Source organism: Delphinus delphis, chromosome 7 (assembly GCF_949987515.2).
Source record: "Delphinus delphis chromosome 7, mDelDel1.2, whole genome shotgun sequence".
Taxonomy (NCBI): domain Eukaryota; kingdom Metazoa; phylum Chordata; class Mammalia; order Artiodactyla; family Delphinidae; genus Delphinus; species Delphinus delphis.
Genome location: NC_082689.1, coordinates 46,510,940 through 46,529,466, shown reverse-complemented (window position 1 = coordinate 46,529,466; position 18,527 = coordinate 46,510,940). Strand labels below are relative to the sequence as shown.

At 31.5% G+C, this 18,527-nt stretch overlaps 1 protein-coding gene across 5 annotated transcripts in view; it reads right to left on the bottom strand.

The window, feature by feature from the left end:
• Positions 1-18,527, bottom strand: part of CALCRL (calcitonin receptor like receptor) — a 104,854-nt gene that overhangs the window by 28,931 nt on the left and 57,396 nt on the right. For 3 of the 5 annotated variants that reach the window (XM_060016460.1, XM_060016458.1, XM_060016462.1), the window contains 7 exons: positions 15,668-15,757; positions 15,392-15,480; positions 14,246-14,338; positions 11,816-11,948; positions 9,000-9,110; positions 8,790-8,902; positions 7,306-7,397 (listed from right to left, as the gene is read on the bottom strand). In XM_060016460.1, coding sequence (XP_059872443.1) covers positions 7,306-7,397; positions 8,790-8,902; positions 9,000-9,110; positions 11,816-11,948; positions 14,246-14,299 — 503 coding nt within the window. In that variant the 5' untranslated portion in view covers positions 14,300-14,338; positions 15,392-15,480; positions 15,668-15,757. The remainder of the gene's footprint in view (positions 1-7,305; positions 7,398-8,789; positions 8,903-8,999; positions 9,111-11,815; positions 11,949-14,245; positions 14,339-15,391; positions 15,481-15,667; positions 15,758-18,527) is intronic. The other 2 variants (XM_060016459.1, XM_060016463.1) reach the window with 1 other exon arrangement.

Below are 18,527 nucleotides of genomic sequence, written 5' to 3'. Positions count from 1 at the left end.
GAGCTAAATTTGTGCTGTTCTTTCCATTATTTCCTGTTTTAGTGGATAGTTGTTTTGGGTTGATAGTGGCTTTTCCTATTTTAGTAGATAGTTCTGGGAGTATATATTAAAAGTGCCTTAAAATCAAAGACTACAAATTCAAGTACTGAGTAAGCTATGTGGTATCTTGTGGGCATTAAAAAAGTTTTATTATCTTTGACTAATTTACTTAACCTCAATTTTTTCCTGATATAATTATACTACTACTTTGTTTTATAAAATTTTTCATTCATTGTATACTTATTTTTCTTATAATGTGAACGTTATAACAATTTCTTTAAAAATGTGGTACACATAAAACTAGAAACTGTGTTCTTTAATTATGTTTTAAAAGAGCCCACTGTTAATTATGTTTTAAAAGCGCCCACTGTTAAAATATGCCAGTCAGGGCTAAATATTTATATAAAATCTTTTAATGGACTAGAAAGAAAGAGCAAGAGTGACAACTATGCCAATAATAGTGTTTTCCAAACGAGACTCTCCACTTAACAATGCATATATATCATCTCAGCTATGATATAGATACTAATAGAATCTGCATTTTAAAGATGTGAAATTGAGGATTAGAGAAATGAAAGAAGCTGCTCGATACTATGCAGCAAGTAGCTGACGAAGGTGGAATCTAAGAGAAGATGTGCCTGTTTAGAGAACATACTCTTAACTACTCACCTGTAGTGAAGGCTGTCTAACACATAAAAAAGTATTTAGAATGGTATACCCGGGCCTAACTTGACCCAGGTTTCTCATAAAGCCTGAGAATGTATAATAAAAAAGAAAAATTAATTTGAAGCTTTGCTTCTTTCTGGTCAATTCTCCATTTTTAAAAGATAACTAAAGTCAAATAAAATTACTAAGCCAAACAGAAAGTACATAGATGGGGAGGAACCCTAGATAACTTAGTTAACTACTTAGAATATAAGTAAAATTAGGTGTTGAACTAGATAATCTCTTCAGTTTTCATGGCTTACAATTTCTATCTGTTGAAATTCTACCCTCTTTATTCAACACTCATTTCAGTGAGATTATCACCTCAAGAATCTTCCAATTCTATGAGTCAAAATGAGTCTTTGTTTCCTCTGTCTTCCCATAGCTCTTTGTAGCTCCACAGCAATTTTGGGGGCTTTTGTTGTTGTTGTTGTTTACTTTGTATTACTATTTATTTATTTTTTTTTGCGGTACGCAGGCCTCTCACTGTTGTGGCCCCTCCCGTTGTGGAGCACAGGCTCCAGACGCGCAGGCTCAGCGGCCATGGCTCACGGGCCCAGCCGCTCCGCGGCATGTGGGATCTTCCCGGACCGGGTCACGAACCCGTGTCCCCTGCATTGGCAGGTGGACTCTCAACCACTGCGCCACCAGGGAAGCCCTGAGTTACTATTTATATAGGGATAATGTTAGATGACTAAGTAAGTGTAGTCTATGTGCCTACATGATTGATATTGTCTAAAGACAAAATTAGTACCTTTTACTGTATATTGAAAGTTTGCTACATGCCAGGTACTGTGTCTGTCTTCTCTGCCCAGTATTTTAAACGTTAGGACTCATTAAAGAAACAGGCTAACTGAAAAACAGAAATCAGGATAAGTCCATACTATTAGTAAGTGGTGATGGCAAGATTTGCATATATCCCATGTTTTTAATTACTGTATTACACTATCCATTAAAATTAACTTGTGCCTGAAATCAAGTATATATCTATCATGCTAACTCACCATTAAAGCTTTTTTATAGTTCACTATAGAAAATGAATAGTTAATTGTAGTTTCAGAATAAACTCTAAAAATAAACAATGCAACTAGTTAAAAACCTTAATTTTTCTTTTATGTAGAGGCCATTAACCAATTTCCATATATTGGCAAGATATTTATTTGTTTTAATGAGGTTTTGCCTATGTAGCATGTCACAAATCTTTTTTCTAAAGCATTGAAATTTTTAGTAATTAACATATATATATATATATACGTTATATATATATATTGCATATAGTATTCTTGATTTTAAAAAAAGAAAACCTGTTTTTCTGAAAAAAATAAGGTCTATCAATATGTTGAACATGAAGATGATGTTTGGGGCAACATGAAATTTTTAGCGTCTCTTTTTAAAATGAGAAATGGGTCTACAGATTATATCTTTAAAGCTAAAGTACTTAGCATGTATATACACAATTTCAGTTTTTTAAAAAGTGTTTTTCTACAGAGAAAATAAATTAATTCTCAAGTTTAAGATTTTAACCCTTCAGTTTAAAATTACTTGTATTGGTTGAATAGCATTTGCTTTTTAAAATATAATATATGTAAATGCAGATATAAAAATATTGAACCAGATTTTCTTTCAATTCCTAATCAATAATAAATGTAGTTTACCTGTGTAGATTGCTTTCAGCCTGCAAAATACTTTCACAAATGCTAACTTTGCTGATATTGAAATTATATATTTTGTTTTAAAAAATTAACTCTTTCATTCTAATCTTCTTTCCTAAATTATAGACTTGGGCTTCAAAGTAGCATTACAGATCATTAGGTGCAGCTATGAACCCAGTATAGAAATCACCTATTTCAAAATTCCTGCTAGGTTGACACCTAATATCTGAAAATCTTGGGTGACAGAAAGGTCAGTTGGTCAACAGATGGTTCAGTCTATTTTGTTATTGTTTTTAACTGAGCCAACTATTTTTTCTCTCTGTTATTATACAAAATCTATTCCCATTTTAGTCTTTCAGATTATTGAAGTCATCTGCTGTTCCCTGTTTATTTTGTTGTTTGGCTTAACATTTTTGGTACCTTCACTCCCTGATCAGCAGATATTATTTTCTTTAATTTCTTCATTGTCCTGATAAGTCAGTTCTATGACATACTCTTTTCCTCTTACAAAGTCAGTCCATAGTAGACAGAATAGATGACTGGTCTAATTAGAGCTTTGAAACTGGATACTTTGCATTTATGTATAGTCTGGCTTGCGATATTGTTTTCCCTTGGCAGTCCCACTATTGCCTCATTAGTACACAGCAAGCATTTGCTCAGTTAAATCATGGCTTTTTCATAAAGAAACTGTTAATTTTACATTTGGTTTTATGGAGTTAGTTTAGAACTTTATTTATATCCTTAAATTTCAAACTTGATTGGAGCCATAGGACTTGGAATTCTAGGACACCCTTTGTCGTCTTTTTAAATACTGATTTTGGCATGCAATATAATTGCTATATTTAACTTTGTGTCCTTCAGAAATTTAATGTGTCTAAATATTTTGGCTTATTACATGCAAAATAAAAAGAGATCATTTAATCTGAAGGGTCTCAGCTGTATTAGTATTAAATCTGAAGAGATGGTGGGCTCCTAAATGGTAATTAAAAATTTATTCCACATTCAGCACAAACTAGTTGCAGTTTCAGAAGTACTACAATAAAAAAATCACAGAGATTTCACTGAGGAAATGATGCTAAGGTTTAGATCTGAAAGATGACTACATTTAACTAGACTAGAGGAGCAGGGAAGAGACTATACAGAATATTCAATTATAGGATACATTAATGACTTTGATTTTATATAAATTATAATAGGAAGTCTAAAATTTTTAAAGCAAGGGATGACAAAATCAGATCTATATTTAATATAAATCTTTGAAAATATTCTGGCTGCGATGTTTAGCATTGAATGAAGATGGTGAAAGTGGACTTACTGAGGCTAGATAAGACTAGGTTGGTGGTGGTGGCAGGAGAGATGAAACAAAATGGATAGATTGGAGGACTGTTAGGAGGTTTTATCCACAGAGTATGAGGAGAGAATGATAGGAAAACTGAGATGGTATCAAAGATTGCTCCTAAGTCTATGGCTTATGCAACTAGATTGCTGGTGGTGTTATTTGTAAAGATGGGTCGCTCTGGAAGAAAAACTGCTTTGGGTTAGGAGAAGGTAGATAGTATGAATTTGTTTTGAACATGTTTATTTTGAAATACTTCTGAGATGATATATCTCCAGAGCCATAAAAAGATAAATACCCTTTCACCAAGAAATCACAAGTCTGGGAATGTAGCCTAAAAAAATAGTGTAAAATATGGGGAAAGTTATGGCTGAAAATGTCCATTGCAGTGTATTTTATTAATAGGAAAAGTTGGAAGCAACGTTAATTTTCAAAAATACAAGAATGATTTAGTAAACTTTTGTCAACTTACTAAATGCAGTATTAGTTAGCCAATTAAATAGCCAATTAGCCAATTAAATGGTTGTTTTAAAAACTTCTTAGTGACAGGGAAAGAATTATATAATGCTAAGTTGTAAAAATAGTTAAAATAACTTGTACATTACAAATAAAACTGAGTAAATACAAATGAGTATGAAATAAAACTGGAAAAATAAATGAAATTGCCCAATAGTGTATTAGAATTATAGGTGTATATATTTCTTTATTTAAAAATTTATTTTAAAAAATTAAATTGTTCTCAATTTTTAAAAATATTGCAAATGTAAGTGCAGTTCTCAAGACTAGTTTGTTTTTAATTAATGGTTGCATTCTTTTTCCTGAGGTTAGGAATATTAAAACATAACCTTTTCTCCAAGAAGCTTTTTAAGATAGTCTTAAATAACTCTTATGATTTCTATTGTATGCCTTTAGGGTAGAGGCTGATCTACTTTATACTTAGTCATGGTCATAAAAGTCTCCTTGTTAGAAAAAGAATCTTAGCTGATATCAGTTACATTTAAATTAATCTTCTCTGTGTTTGTATGTGTGGTAATATGTAATTTTAATGAACTCAGAATCTGAGTTCTAGAGTACTGCATAGATTTTAGGGAATTACTTGTATCGTTTAGTTCTAAGTTCCAAGAGAGTCATTTTTTCAAATTTAGATACATTCATTTTTAAATTGTAAAGATTTTGTTTTCAGCAATAAAGAAGAAAAAAGAACTATATCTTGCTTAAATTTATACTAAGTGAGATTTTGAAATTTTAATTTTATTTTGTGTTTTTAAATGTACTAAATAAAATATTAGCTGAGTTTTAGTGCCATATTTTACCAATAAGCTTGTTATCATCAGTAACATTATTTCACTTTGTCAATTAGCATAAATGATTTATCACTGTAGACCCGAGGACTTTATTTAAAAATTGTCACTTTGGGAAATGGTTTATTTTCCAGTTTTCAATCTATTAGACAGTGATAATGAAGTTTTTCGTACTCCAAAATATTCATTTCAAAAATCTTACATAACCTAAGAGTATATTCAAGAGTAAAGACATGAAGTTTTATTAAACTGTATATAAGCAACTGATATTATGTAACTAATTATAAAGGCAGTGACCGAGAATTGACAGTTTGTTTTGAGCAAGAACATTTTGGCAATTTGTTACAAAATATAGTATAGTAAATTTTGTTCTTTAAGAAATGTTTTCCATATTTTAGGATAAAGAGTCTCTTCAGCTTATTTTGATGCATGTTTTAACACAATTTAGTAAAAAAAAAAAAAAAAAAGTCACATTTTAAAATGTACTCAAATGTTGAATTAGCTTTATTCAGAGTGGAATATTTTTAGTCGGTTTCTAATGGTGCCTCGATAATGTTATAAATCAAAAGTGCCATTTAAATTCCCCAAAGTAATAGTTAGGGAGTATGGGACCTACACGTACAGATTGCTATATTTAAAATGGATAACCAACAAGGACCTACTGTATAGCACAGGGAACTATGCTCAATGTTATGTGGCAGCCTGAATGGGAGGGGAGTTTGGGGGAGAATGGATACATGTATATACATGGCTGAGTTGCTTTGCTGTGCATCTGAAACTATCTCAACATTGTTAATTGGCTGTATCCAATATAAAACAAAAAGTTTTTTAAAAATTCCCCAAAGTTGAAGATTCTTAAGAAAGTGCAAGTTTCCAAAAACAGCAATTATGATGCAATCTCTAGATCCCATGATTTTGATCCCATGAAAAATAATCATTGGTTGGTTCGTATATTATTTCATGTACTTTGAATATTTGATGAACTGTGGGCTAAAAGCTGGTGCTCCAGTTACAAATGAGCCTAACATCTAGGTGTCTAATAATTTCTGGATTTGGATTATTTTGATGTGCAGCTACTACTTTAGTTGGTTCTGAAGCTGCTAATGTTCCAAGATAATTGTTGAAGAAGGAGAGGAGGAGGGGCAGGGGGAGAGGGAGGAGGAGGGAAGAGGGAAGAAGAAGAGGAGGAAAGAGAGGAAGAGAGAGACAATGGCAGTGACACTGGTGATGAAGATACAATAAAATATAGCTCTATATATAGAGCTATATTTTATAATATAACTCTCTCTTTACACTGAATTCTTTAATTACTGGTGATGATCAAAATCATGAAGACCATGTTAATGCATAAGATAATTATGCAGTTTTAGAATTTAGTTTCCTGTCAATTAAAAAAAATCACAGTTGATAGGTTGAATCAAGAAATTGGAGGAAGGCAGATAAATTGGGAATTTGGGATTAACAGATAACACTACTATATATATGAAATAGACAAACAGCAAGGTCCTCCTGTATAGCACAGGGAACAATATTCAATATTTCATAATAACCTATAATGGACAAGAATCTGAAAAAGAACATATATATGTGTGTATATATATATATATATATATACACACATAACTGAATCACTTTGCTTTATATCTAAAACACAGTAAATCAACTATATTTCAATTAAAAAAAAAGAAATTGGAGCTGACTCTCCCTCCACCCTAAAAAAGAATAAACTGCAAGTAAATTTCAAAATATAATTTTAAAACTATTTTAAATATGTCCCTCCAAACCAGAAAAATTAATCTAACCATAATATATTGAAATTATTATTTTTAATAATATATATGAAATGTCATTGCTATTTTTTGCACAAAATACCAGTTCTTATAATGTACCATGTATACTGATACTAAAATTGACCAAGAAGTTGAAAATTTAATTAGGAAGGCCTATAATATTTTGGCAGTTTCCAAAGCAAATAAGGATAGGTTTACATATTCATTTTGGCTCCCTTTTTACTGCATGACTTCATTCTTATATGCATACTCATTTTGTAAAGTTAGGCTTCAGATATTTTATCAATCTCCTGATTCTCTACATTTTATAAAGTCAAGATAAAGTCAACATATTTCTAATTATTTTAAACATTCAATTTATTTTAAACATTATAAATCATCTATATTTCATAAATTTTATCAGCACATGGATAAACATGCACATGATACTGCATTCACCAAAGATAATCAGTAAGTTAAAAAAAAATTTTACATGTACTTACTTGAAATAAAAGAATATACCAAGTGAGATAAGCAGTGATGCAATAGATAATCCATGTCCAATTATAGTCAGATAAAACAAATTCAGTGCAGTCTGTAATTTGTATGGATAAAAAAAAAGTTAAGGCTCATATCAATACTATAATTCTACATGTGTGTAAGCTCAAAATCAATAAAATAACTTATATTTTTAAAAACATGTGATCTGATAGCCTTACCATTTAGTTTGCAAGCCAATGAGTATTAGAATACATCTGGAATGAAGAATATCTATGAAAATTTATCAGGTGATATCAAAATTTATAAATTGCTCTTTTTATTTAAGAAATTAGGAGTCACATATTAAACATATGAAGAAATAAATTTCTTGATCTGCGTTGTATAATATATGAAAACCAACATTTATCATTTTGGAGGACATTGACAATTTTCACTCTATCAGTTTGTGCACCTTAAATCAATGATTTTTGTTTGTTTCTTTAGACTTAAATGCCAGATAAGGCTTTCTTTCCTAACTGGGTTTTTTTTTTTCGTTTGACAAATTTGAGGCTCCAAAACAAGTCTCAGAACAGTAATTTAGAGGCGCCTCTGATCTGTACAAATAAATTTTTTATCTTGGTTTTGACTTTTTCTCTGATTTTTGTCTTTATTCTATTGTAACTTACCATTTTATTGTGTATTTTTATAATTCTCTTCAAACCCTTCTCTGAGTAAGCAAAGAATACATGATTTATAATTATGATAGCTGGCAGTTATCAAATGCTTACTATAGGCTTGTTAGTTTTCTAAATATTTTCCTTGTATTAAGTCAATTCTTATGAAAACCTTGTGGATGGGTTTAGTATCCTCACTTTACACAGGAGGGGACTGAGGCAGAGAGAGGTTACAGCTTGCCCAAGGTCACAGCTGGTAAGGAGCAGAAACAGGAAGTCAGAAATCAGAACTCAGCTTTAATCACTGTGACAAACTGCCTCAATATACACACACGTGCAAATATATGCAGGCACTTTGTATCGAAGCTTTATTGTTGAGACAAACTGTGAATAACCTTGACTTTAATGTATGATGTTAAAAGTGGGAATGCCAGTGAAGGTGACCTAATAGCCAGTCAGAATGAAAGCCTTCTGCTGAGGGAACTGCGTAAACCCCGCTGGGCTTATTTTGTTTATTTGAGCACAATTCCTGACCGTAATTATAGGAATTCCACCACAGATGAAAATTTTCTTTTTTCTTACATTTTTAAAGTATGTTTAATTTGGAAAATTCTGAACTCCAATACTGAGACACTGAATTACCTAGCAGGATTGCTTCCTCGGTGTAATGACCAAATCAATAATTATTTCTACAAAGATATTTTTGTTCATTGTTTTTATGATGAAAAGGCTTTACAATGGAATGAACACTAGCTAAATTTTCTCCAATATTGTATCGGCAACTAACTTTTAAAATAGTGTAAATTAAATCTGAATTTATAATTATTACTTACCTTCACTTTCTCATGTGTGTTAACATTACATTGGGTATAATTTGTCCACGTTCTGTTGCTTGCTGGATGTCTAAACCAGTTTCCATCTTGATCACAGATTTTTGTAACTTTTTCTTTAAAATTAAAAAGGAAAAAAGGAAACTAATTTAGTTAACCTAGGGTTTATTAAATAGATGTCAAGGATATTTGTATATAAATTTCTGCTTTTACCTGAAGGATCAAAGTCCTGAAAGTAATCTGGGCAGTGCTGCATTGATTCTGTTCCGGCAGCAACATCATTCCAGCACAGCCATCCATCCCAGGTTCTGTTGCAATAAATGCCTTAAGGGGAGAGTAGAAATTAGGGCTTACTAACTCTCTCTAGTTATATAGAAAGACATAAATAATGGTAGACTCACACTGACATGGAGTAAAGACTGTCTACTGAAAATGAAGGCATCATATAAAATCTTTATAACAATTACTTGGATTATTCACAAAGTAATTATTAGAATAACTAATTGTTAAATTAAATTTAGAAATATCTAAAAAAATATGAGGTTTAGCTTTAATTCTAATTCTCAAAGGTAGCTATTTATTTAATAAATCACATGATCTTTGCTGGTTTTCTTAACCATAAAGTAGTGGTTAATTAGTGCCCCTATGCTTGAAATTCAAAAACTATGGGAAATTGAAAATATGTTTTATTTTAGAAACTGTATTCTTAGGGCAAGTTATAGTATTTTCTGAAGTGAACGGATGAACATTCCAATATTTCCTGTTTCACCACATTAACCCTGACACATACTTATTTAGGTCCCTCCACCAAATTCTAGCTCTTACTTTCCTTCCTTTTCTTTTCAAATGAAGTAGAGTGTTTAATCTCTCATTCTTTTCTTACCAACATTAAGAGAAAGAACCTCTTACATGAAAAAATGTAAAGTTTTTTAAAGACATAGAGAAATAAAATGACCAAAATGTTCCAAAGTTATAAGTCTGTAATCAAAGAGAGTAATTTTCCGCCTTGTTAGGTAAGCACACATAGATAGAAACTTGAATGTTGCATGAGATGTTTATTATTATTAACAGATTTGTACAGCAATCTCAGAATCAATCTAGGCTTCACAGAAATAGAAAAAGTTCTATTGGCCTGAAAATCTAAATAATTCTAGTTAAAAAAAAAAAGCCTCAGATAGTCTGTTTTCCCTCCTGAGATTTTCAAACTCATATAAATAGCTTGCATCCACATATTACTAAATAAAGTGCATTTTGTGGCCTATCAGAGAAAAATTTCCTGATACCATTTTAGAAAGCCTCACAAACAAGTCCTTATACTGCTCCAAAAGATTCCACAACACTGGCTGCATGATAGATTGCCAGGTCTAGAATTTTTCCAACTGTGTTGTATGGCATTTGAGTGAGACATGAGTAGGTATTCCATTAAAAAATTATGTAATCAAATAGATTTGGAGAACACAAAGTTAAAATAAACATTTCTTTATAACAAGATTTTCTAGAGTATTTAAAATTACAAAGTGTATTATGCCTCTCCAAGAGGAAGATTTATTTTGCAGTGATCTTGAACTTATTTTATCACAAAATTATTTTATTATAAAACCCTCATAAATATATTCCTATTGTTAAACAATTAGATTTGAAGCTAGCTTTCACACATATCTAGATGATTTGGAAGGTGTTAATTCAATAATTTTAAACTAATAACACTTAGTTGTTTTGTTTTTTTTTGCGGTACGCGGACCTCTCACTGTTGTGGCCTCTCCCGTTGTGGAGCACAGGCTCCGGACGCGCAGGCCCAGCGGCCATGGCTCACAGGCCTAGCCGCTCCGCGGCATGTGGGATCTTCCTGGACCGGGGCACAAACCCGTGTCCCCTGCATCGGCAGGCGGACTCTCAACCACTGCGCCACCAGAGAAGCCCAACACTTAGATTTTAATGGAATAAAGTGAGAAGCCAGATCAGTTAACAAAGAATTTGTATACAAATTTTAATTACTTGATAATTCAATCCCTATTGAGCTAATATCAGATAGTTTGTCATTGTCTGGCATATTTTAAAGACATGTTTTAACTGAATATATATTGTAATAAAAATATTTGGGCAGATATAGCTAACTACTTCTCTGAAGATGAACAAATTGTATTGTTCAGTTAGATTAAGGTTTCAAGAGTTGCCCAATGTGGAAAAATTGCTTTTTTTCTCTTTCTCACAAGCAAGTTCATTTTGACAGTTACAAATACTAATAATAACCTACTTTTAACATTTCATGTATATAACAAACATTGTATTTTATACTATCAAATATTTTCCCCCAAAGTTAAATTCTTTGTTTCCACTGATGGTTTAAAGATTTTAAAATATCTAAAGTCTTCACATTTTGCTTTGTTTCACTATGAGTGTTGCATTTTACATTTTGAACATAACTCTGCCTTTAGGGTTGCCAGGTAAAATACAGGACTTGTTTTTGCTTTTGCTAAATTTGGCAACTCTACTTGTCCTTCTCATAATTGAAGCATATATACGGCACTTAGTAGGCCCTCAATAAATGTTTCAAAAATACCTTAAAAATATCTTAATGGAAACAGAAGCTCTTGGATTTCATTAGCTTTGCTACCAAATGTATCACACAAAGTATGTTATGTGCAAAAAAAAAAATTATTTGTCATTTTATTAAGCTATTATCAAGGAGCTTTTGAAAAAAAAGACATACAAATCACATAAACTGAAGATCAACTGTCACTGATTTAATCCAAGACACATACTTATTTGATATTTTAAATATCTTTATACCATAAAAAAGTTACTAAAAATATCCCTGTCACACATATTTTTATTAGAATTTTTAAAAAGAGGCAAGATAATTGCATCGTAAAATGTTCTTCGTAAGTAAATAATTAAAACTGCACATATACCAGAAAAACTAGCAATTAACCCGTTTTTAAGAATGGACCTAAGGGACCCATAATAATGTAATGAGGTAGTTTTCTTTCAAAAATATTTTAAATGCATTTAAAATTAGTCATGTTTACCTTCTGTTTGTTGAACAGGGTCTTGCATAATTTTTTGGTAACATTCATATTGAGCCGTCATGATTTTATTTCTAGTAACACCCAACTGAATTAAGTCACCAGGGTTCTCTTCTGATTCTGCTATGACAAGAATCTAAGGGATTAAAGAAAAATAAAACTTCAGAATTGTGAGAATGTCTGTGAGAAGCAGTCTGTCACATTGAAAAACAGTAAGTGCAGTGATGTACTGCAGGGTCATCAGGCTCTGGGGGGAAATTCCTGATTTGTAGTGTTTGCCAATTTCCATGGTGTAAATATCCCTACTATGTCCAATTTCAAACCACCACCAAGAGTTGCCAATGGCCCCAGTGAGCAGCATAGTCCACAGTTCCCTCTCAGAAGACTGTGGGAGCCAGCTCCAGGCCATGTATCTGGAATGCAGACAGCTGTATTCAAAATTCACCTCTATTTTTTGACCTGGGAGTCAAAATATTTAACTGGGAGTTTAAAATATTTAATATTTAATAGACAAAATATTTAGCCACCCCCTCTACCACTACCAAAACTTCTGCTTTCTTATTGTAAATGGGATAAAATAGTATCAAGATAACAGAGGGGAAGTGTCTAGCACATGGTAAATGCTTAAAATTGTTGCCATTTTTATAATTACATTTTGATAATCAAAATAATGACAAGTTCATTTATGATGTTGGTAAACAGAATTTTTATTGTATGCACATCAATAAAGGTTTTAGGCAAGGTATATATTTATATTCTTCCACTTCAGTAGCTTTATTTTAAGCTTCACTTATACTTGAATTTCTACATGACTTTTTTTCCTGTTTTGTAGCATGAAGCCTGTATAAACCTTTCTTCAACCTTATTTCTTCTTTGCTTTTGCATAATTCCTATTAATTATTTTCCATAAACAGTTATCTTTCTATTCCTATTTTGTTTCCTTATTTTTGATTTTCTATTCTCTAGCAGGAAGTTGAATTTAATTTAAATTTAAAATAAATAGTAAAAGTCCCTCAGTATGTGGCACCACTCAAGTTTCACCATCACCTCACCACCATTTAATATTAACTTTTTTATTCTTTGATTGGCTTTAATCTCTTAATAAAGATTTATGCAGCTGTTGTGCTGCACAAGTAATAAATGGAAATTTATAACATCAAGAAAAAATTCTTTCCTCCTGTTCTCAGTTTATAGAATTGCATAAAATCAATATCATTTTTATTGTTACTTAAAAACTCAAGTTTGCACATTGTCTGAATGAATTCAAGAGAAACGGTCACAATTCCTTAAATTACAATAATCAGATTGGTAGTCTGTTACAGAACTACCTACAGGGAACCAACTTTGGCCTGTGCAGCTCATTGGCATGCTCAATGGAGGGTGGGAGCTGAAGAAACAGGAATCCTGTTTCTTGAATTTCAGTCTGTTTACTTAAGATAACATCTAAGAAGTGCAGAATTTGGACTGCTCCTAGACTTGAGAATGTTTTTAAATACAAAGGATGACAGGAGAGTAGTTGTGCTTTTTTCCCATTTAGGTTTTCTATATTTTTCTTGAGTTTCTTTGTTTGAATCTTTGTGGGGTTTACTTGGAAACACCACAAGAAAATTATTTGCTGGCACAGAATTAGGTGAGATTATGTCTCTGAGTTTCTCAACATATAATAAGAGTATAGTCACTGTTTTAATGTGAAACAGGGAAAAATAGGAACAAAAATTTCTGTAAATAAAAATAAAATTAAATGTCTATGACCTATGACCCCTCGAGTACATCAATTGCTTTTTAGTCATCCTTAGTCTACCCTCCACCTCCAGCCCCACGTCCCCTGCATATACATGCAGAGGCATGCAGGAATGCACATACTCACATACACATCTGCCTCAAACTTAGCATCCATGCCTGTCAGAAAATGGGCACTTAATAATTATTTGAGTGAATGGGTAAGGAAATTAATTTAAAACATAGTGCATGATTCCGAAGTGCTTTTCAATCAATACAGGTCAATCAGTTGGCAGAATGGGAGAAAAATCAACAGGTTGGAATTGCTTTTTTAATAGATATAACTCAGAATCAGCAGGTCTGATTGAAAATATTTCATCTATTATGTACGACTGTACCATAGAGCCATTCCATTTTTCTTTCGAACTCTGGTAATGGCTTTTCTCTGGCGTCCGCACATTTGTGTTCATCATCCCTCCACCCACACTGCACTATCATACTGTTGTGCCTGCTACAGGACTAAAAGCCTAAAAAGGTACACTGAAGGGAAACAAATGATTGCTGTGTTGATTAGATATAAAAATGTACTTAATTTATGCATCCAATAACTACATGTATTTTTGTGTTATTAGCCTTTATCAATTATGGGTATGTTGGAAGTTAAAACAGAAATAATCATAGATAGGGAGATACATTAGAGAAATTTATGCTTACCATAAGAAAAGGCAAGAGAAACAGAAAATACAGGACACTCTTTTTCTCCATCATTAAAGCCAAGATGAAATATGTTATATAATATAAATCAAACTGCAATAGAAAATAAAAGAAATATAATTTAGCAATATTTATGAAATAAACATAGATGGCTCTCAATGGAAAAAATGTTAAAACTACACAATAATTTTGCTTTAAGGATTGGATTAATAGTCTTACATATTACAGATGTTAAGAGCATCATGGCTTAAAGTACTAAAGAGCTTAATTAAATACATTTTAATTTAACTTAATTAGCCTTACAAGCAGGAAAGCCTCTTACAGATATATTTTTAAGTAATTAGAAAACATCTCACTTTCTTTACCTTTACCAAAGTTGGGATAAAAAGTACAAAGTAAAGAGTTTCACGAGAACATAAAAGCACAAATTTTGATAGCATATTTTACTATAAAGCTTACCTTTATTTCCGATAAGTATTAATATTATTTTTAATTTTATGACTCTTCAACAGTTTAAGGGAAAAATTTGTATTTGGGCCAATTTCTTGAGAGTTAACATCCATAAGTCATAAAAATGGCCTTATGATTTAATAGAAATTATTCTTCACTTCAGCATTCAAGTTTTTAATCAAAAGTAAAAGATTCCCTAAGTCATCTATATTATTAAAATAAGTTTACAGGAGATGGGAAATACCAAATAAAAGTATTTCTGTTGAGTATTTCTAATGATAGATACAGTTCTCTGCTAACTTCTTAATTCTAAGAGACAAACATTGCAGGAGTAACGTGTATAATGCTTACTCCCTCTAAGTTCCATGATCAACATACTCTGGCAGTATTTTTATGAAATATAAATGACCATGGTTTAGTCATAAAATATAGTATTTATTTAACTGAATGAGTAAAAAATATTTTTCAAAGGAGATAAAAATCTAATCAATAGATATTTGCCAGTGGACTATGAACTTAGATTTGATTTTGTTAGGAAACATGTCATGATTTTTATTATAGGGCAAATGTTAGAATAAGAATTATAAAAAACTTTTCTTCATTTTACTTAGCATTTGCATTATCACATGCAATGAGAGCATGCCATTAACTAGCACACAGAATCTATGCCATTGCTTGCCCTCATCAATGACTTACCTAGAAGAAACTTTTCTTTTTATTGTAGCAATCTTCCAAATAATGTTTTCTCTTCAATCAGCTACACTGGACTTTTATTATTAGCTGATCTTTAAAAAATACAACCCAGAAAAAAAAAAAAATAGGAAGAATTCCATTAATTTTAGATGTAAAAAATCGTGTTGTAATAGAGAGAAAACAATGAATCAAAGTTTTTGCAATTCAAAAATTAATGAGTTAATATTTTAGTTTTTATTGCATGGAACAATGAGAAAAATCTAATTTTCCAATACTTACATTCACAATTGTCTCCAGACTCAAATCACATTTTCTCTTGGATTATACTCAAAACTGTCTTGAAAAATTTCTTAAATCCAGGGTCATGACCTGAAATATTGATATAATAATTTAATATTATTTCAATGAGCCAAAATCATTTCCATAATAAATTTAAAATTTCAAAGAAAATGCCACTAGAAAAATGATATTTTTATTAAGCTATTCCAATTTTTAAAAATCTGTTTGGCTTACAATATATTTGAGTTTTGTCACAAATATTTGTTGTTTTCCATTATATGGAAAAACTTAATGTCAATTTTCATTTATCCAGGATGGTCAAAACACTAGCAATTAACTGAATCTTTTACTTAAGTAAATTTCAAAGAACTAGAGTATGATAAAAGGACTTTTAAATTAAACTGTATTTTAAACTTCCTTTGAATAATTTTATGTAATATTTATTGGAATGTGTTAATCTTAGTATATCTATTTCCCTAGCTTGTGTGGTGTCTCACAGGCAGAAACCATATCTGATTGATCTTTGTATCCTTTGTCTCTGGCAGTTAATTTACATTTGCTGTATAAATCAATGAATAAATAAATAAACAAATGAAACAATAAAGTACTTTAGGATTTTAAGCTTACAATCAGGAATACTAATCATAACTATTAGTGAACTGTCATTTCTTCTAAGACTTCAAGTAGTGTTTGAATCTATACTGACACTGAAAATTGGGGAAAAAAGTTCTTATATCAGCATGTTTACTTTCCTACAGAATAAAGTCCTTTATTCAGTTTTTGAGTCCTGTGGTCGTTTGGATATTGAATAAGCAGTAGTTTACTGTACTGTCTTTGGAAGTCATAAAGCTTAAGCCAAATTTAAAACATTAGTCGTCCACATTTTTCTGTATTAAATACATATAAAACACACAGATTTACAAACAGGAATGTAAAGAAATATTGATATTGTTTTATTTGGAAATCAGATAGGTTTTTATGAAGCAATGCTTTGATGATTTACATGAGTCAAGACTAAATTACCTTCCATGTGTACATGGGCTCAAAAATTGAAGGAAAAAGTGCCTTAAAAAACATGTTTGAAGTTTTCCTATATCCAACATATTTGAAAAACAGTTCATGTAACAATAGCAGTTATTTTTGTTGCTTATCTAATGGGTTTCAAAATCAGAATTCCAAAAAGTATCTTAGTGAAATATCTCTTAGCATGCAATAGATCATCCTGGCACCAATAATTAAGAGGACTTTATTCAACTCACAAAATATTGATCAGTGCAAGTAATTCCACTTTTACAGCTTTCTCTCTTTACCCTATTCCCTAGCGATTTGGAAAATGGGCTACTAGGGACAAGATTGTATTCTGCACTGTGTAAACTTGTAGCACTCCTAACCAAGGGGGCAGGTTCATGATCTCTGATTTTATCAAGGATGCAGCAGCAAGTTTGGGTGCCAGTCTTTCAAAAACGTGGTGGACACCTGTACTCTTCATTAGATCTAGCAATGTCCATTTCATGTGGTGATACAATTCGCTTGAGGCATCTACTCTACGAAGGACTCATTAAATTTCCCTACCAGCAGACACATATGGCGAGTGGTAGTTATGGAAGAATCACCTCTTTCACCAAGAGCTCCCTAGGCCAATAATGGAGAGATCATGACTGGGCATATAGATAATGCCATTGCAGATACATATGAAGGTCAGTTTAGATTGAGCCTCATATTGGTAGGTGTAATGGCATGATTATTACTAGGAGAAGTATGTTTACTTGTACTCCTAGGTTTAGCTTATTGGTTCTTTGTATACAGCCTCTCATATGTTCATTCAGCAAGTGGTTCTCTCTTCTATGTTTAGCTTATTCCAAATTTATCTTTGCTGAAGTTCACTTGATATCAATTGACCTAAGCTGTTAAGTAAATTATTGTAAATTTCTCAGTTCTAGTTAAACCATTTACTGACAACTGAGTTGCATGTTGCCTGGTGAAATACATAGTAGCTCCCATTCAATTTGGAGGAGAGATCAAGTACATAATTAAAGGAGGTCAAGTTAAATGACTAAATCTGGTAGTGGATTTTTCCAAGTGAACTTAGGTTTGTTTCATGGGAAAAGCACTTCTTCAAAACTGAGAAAGCTCTAATTTAAACTTAAGTGAATCTGTAATCACAGTGGTACTAGTAGTAGTTACTGGCATTTTCTGTTTCTGCTAGCCTCATGGATCCTATAAATACCATTTCATTATCACACCTCAAAATTAAAGTGGAAGATTTGGTTCTACTACTAGAAACAAAATAACTTTCTTTACTGTACACATAGAATAAAAAATAGCTTATAAATAGTCTACAAGCTTCTTGACCAAAGAATCACCAAAATAAAATTAAAATGATTGATTTCATCACAGAAAGAACTTTGACTTGAGACCTCAACTAACTTTTGAAATATAGCTTCCTAGTCACTCAAGGCTTTATGTAGCATCATTCTGGGTTCATTTCTTAAAATTTCAGTAGATCTGCAGCCCAAGACAGTTCTACCTTTTTTTAAACAGTTCTACATTTCCAAGTCCACAAAGTTTAACCAATCTTCTTGGCTTACTTCAGTGTAAAAACATGTTTTATTCTACATAAACATAATAGATTAGTGTGACTTAATCAATACTAATTTACCAGAACATAAAAGCATAAATCCAGTGCCTTTCAAACCCGCTTCTTATTTTCTCAGATTTTTATTATACATATACACATTTTCCATTAATTTATTTTTCTTAATAATAATTCTTATTTTTAGTTGAGTCACCTAACCCTAATATTAAAAGTGTATGTTCACTCCAAGATTAAGAAAAAAAACCCAACTTTTGTTTTCCACTC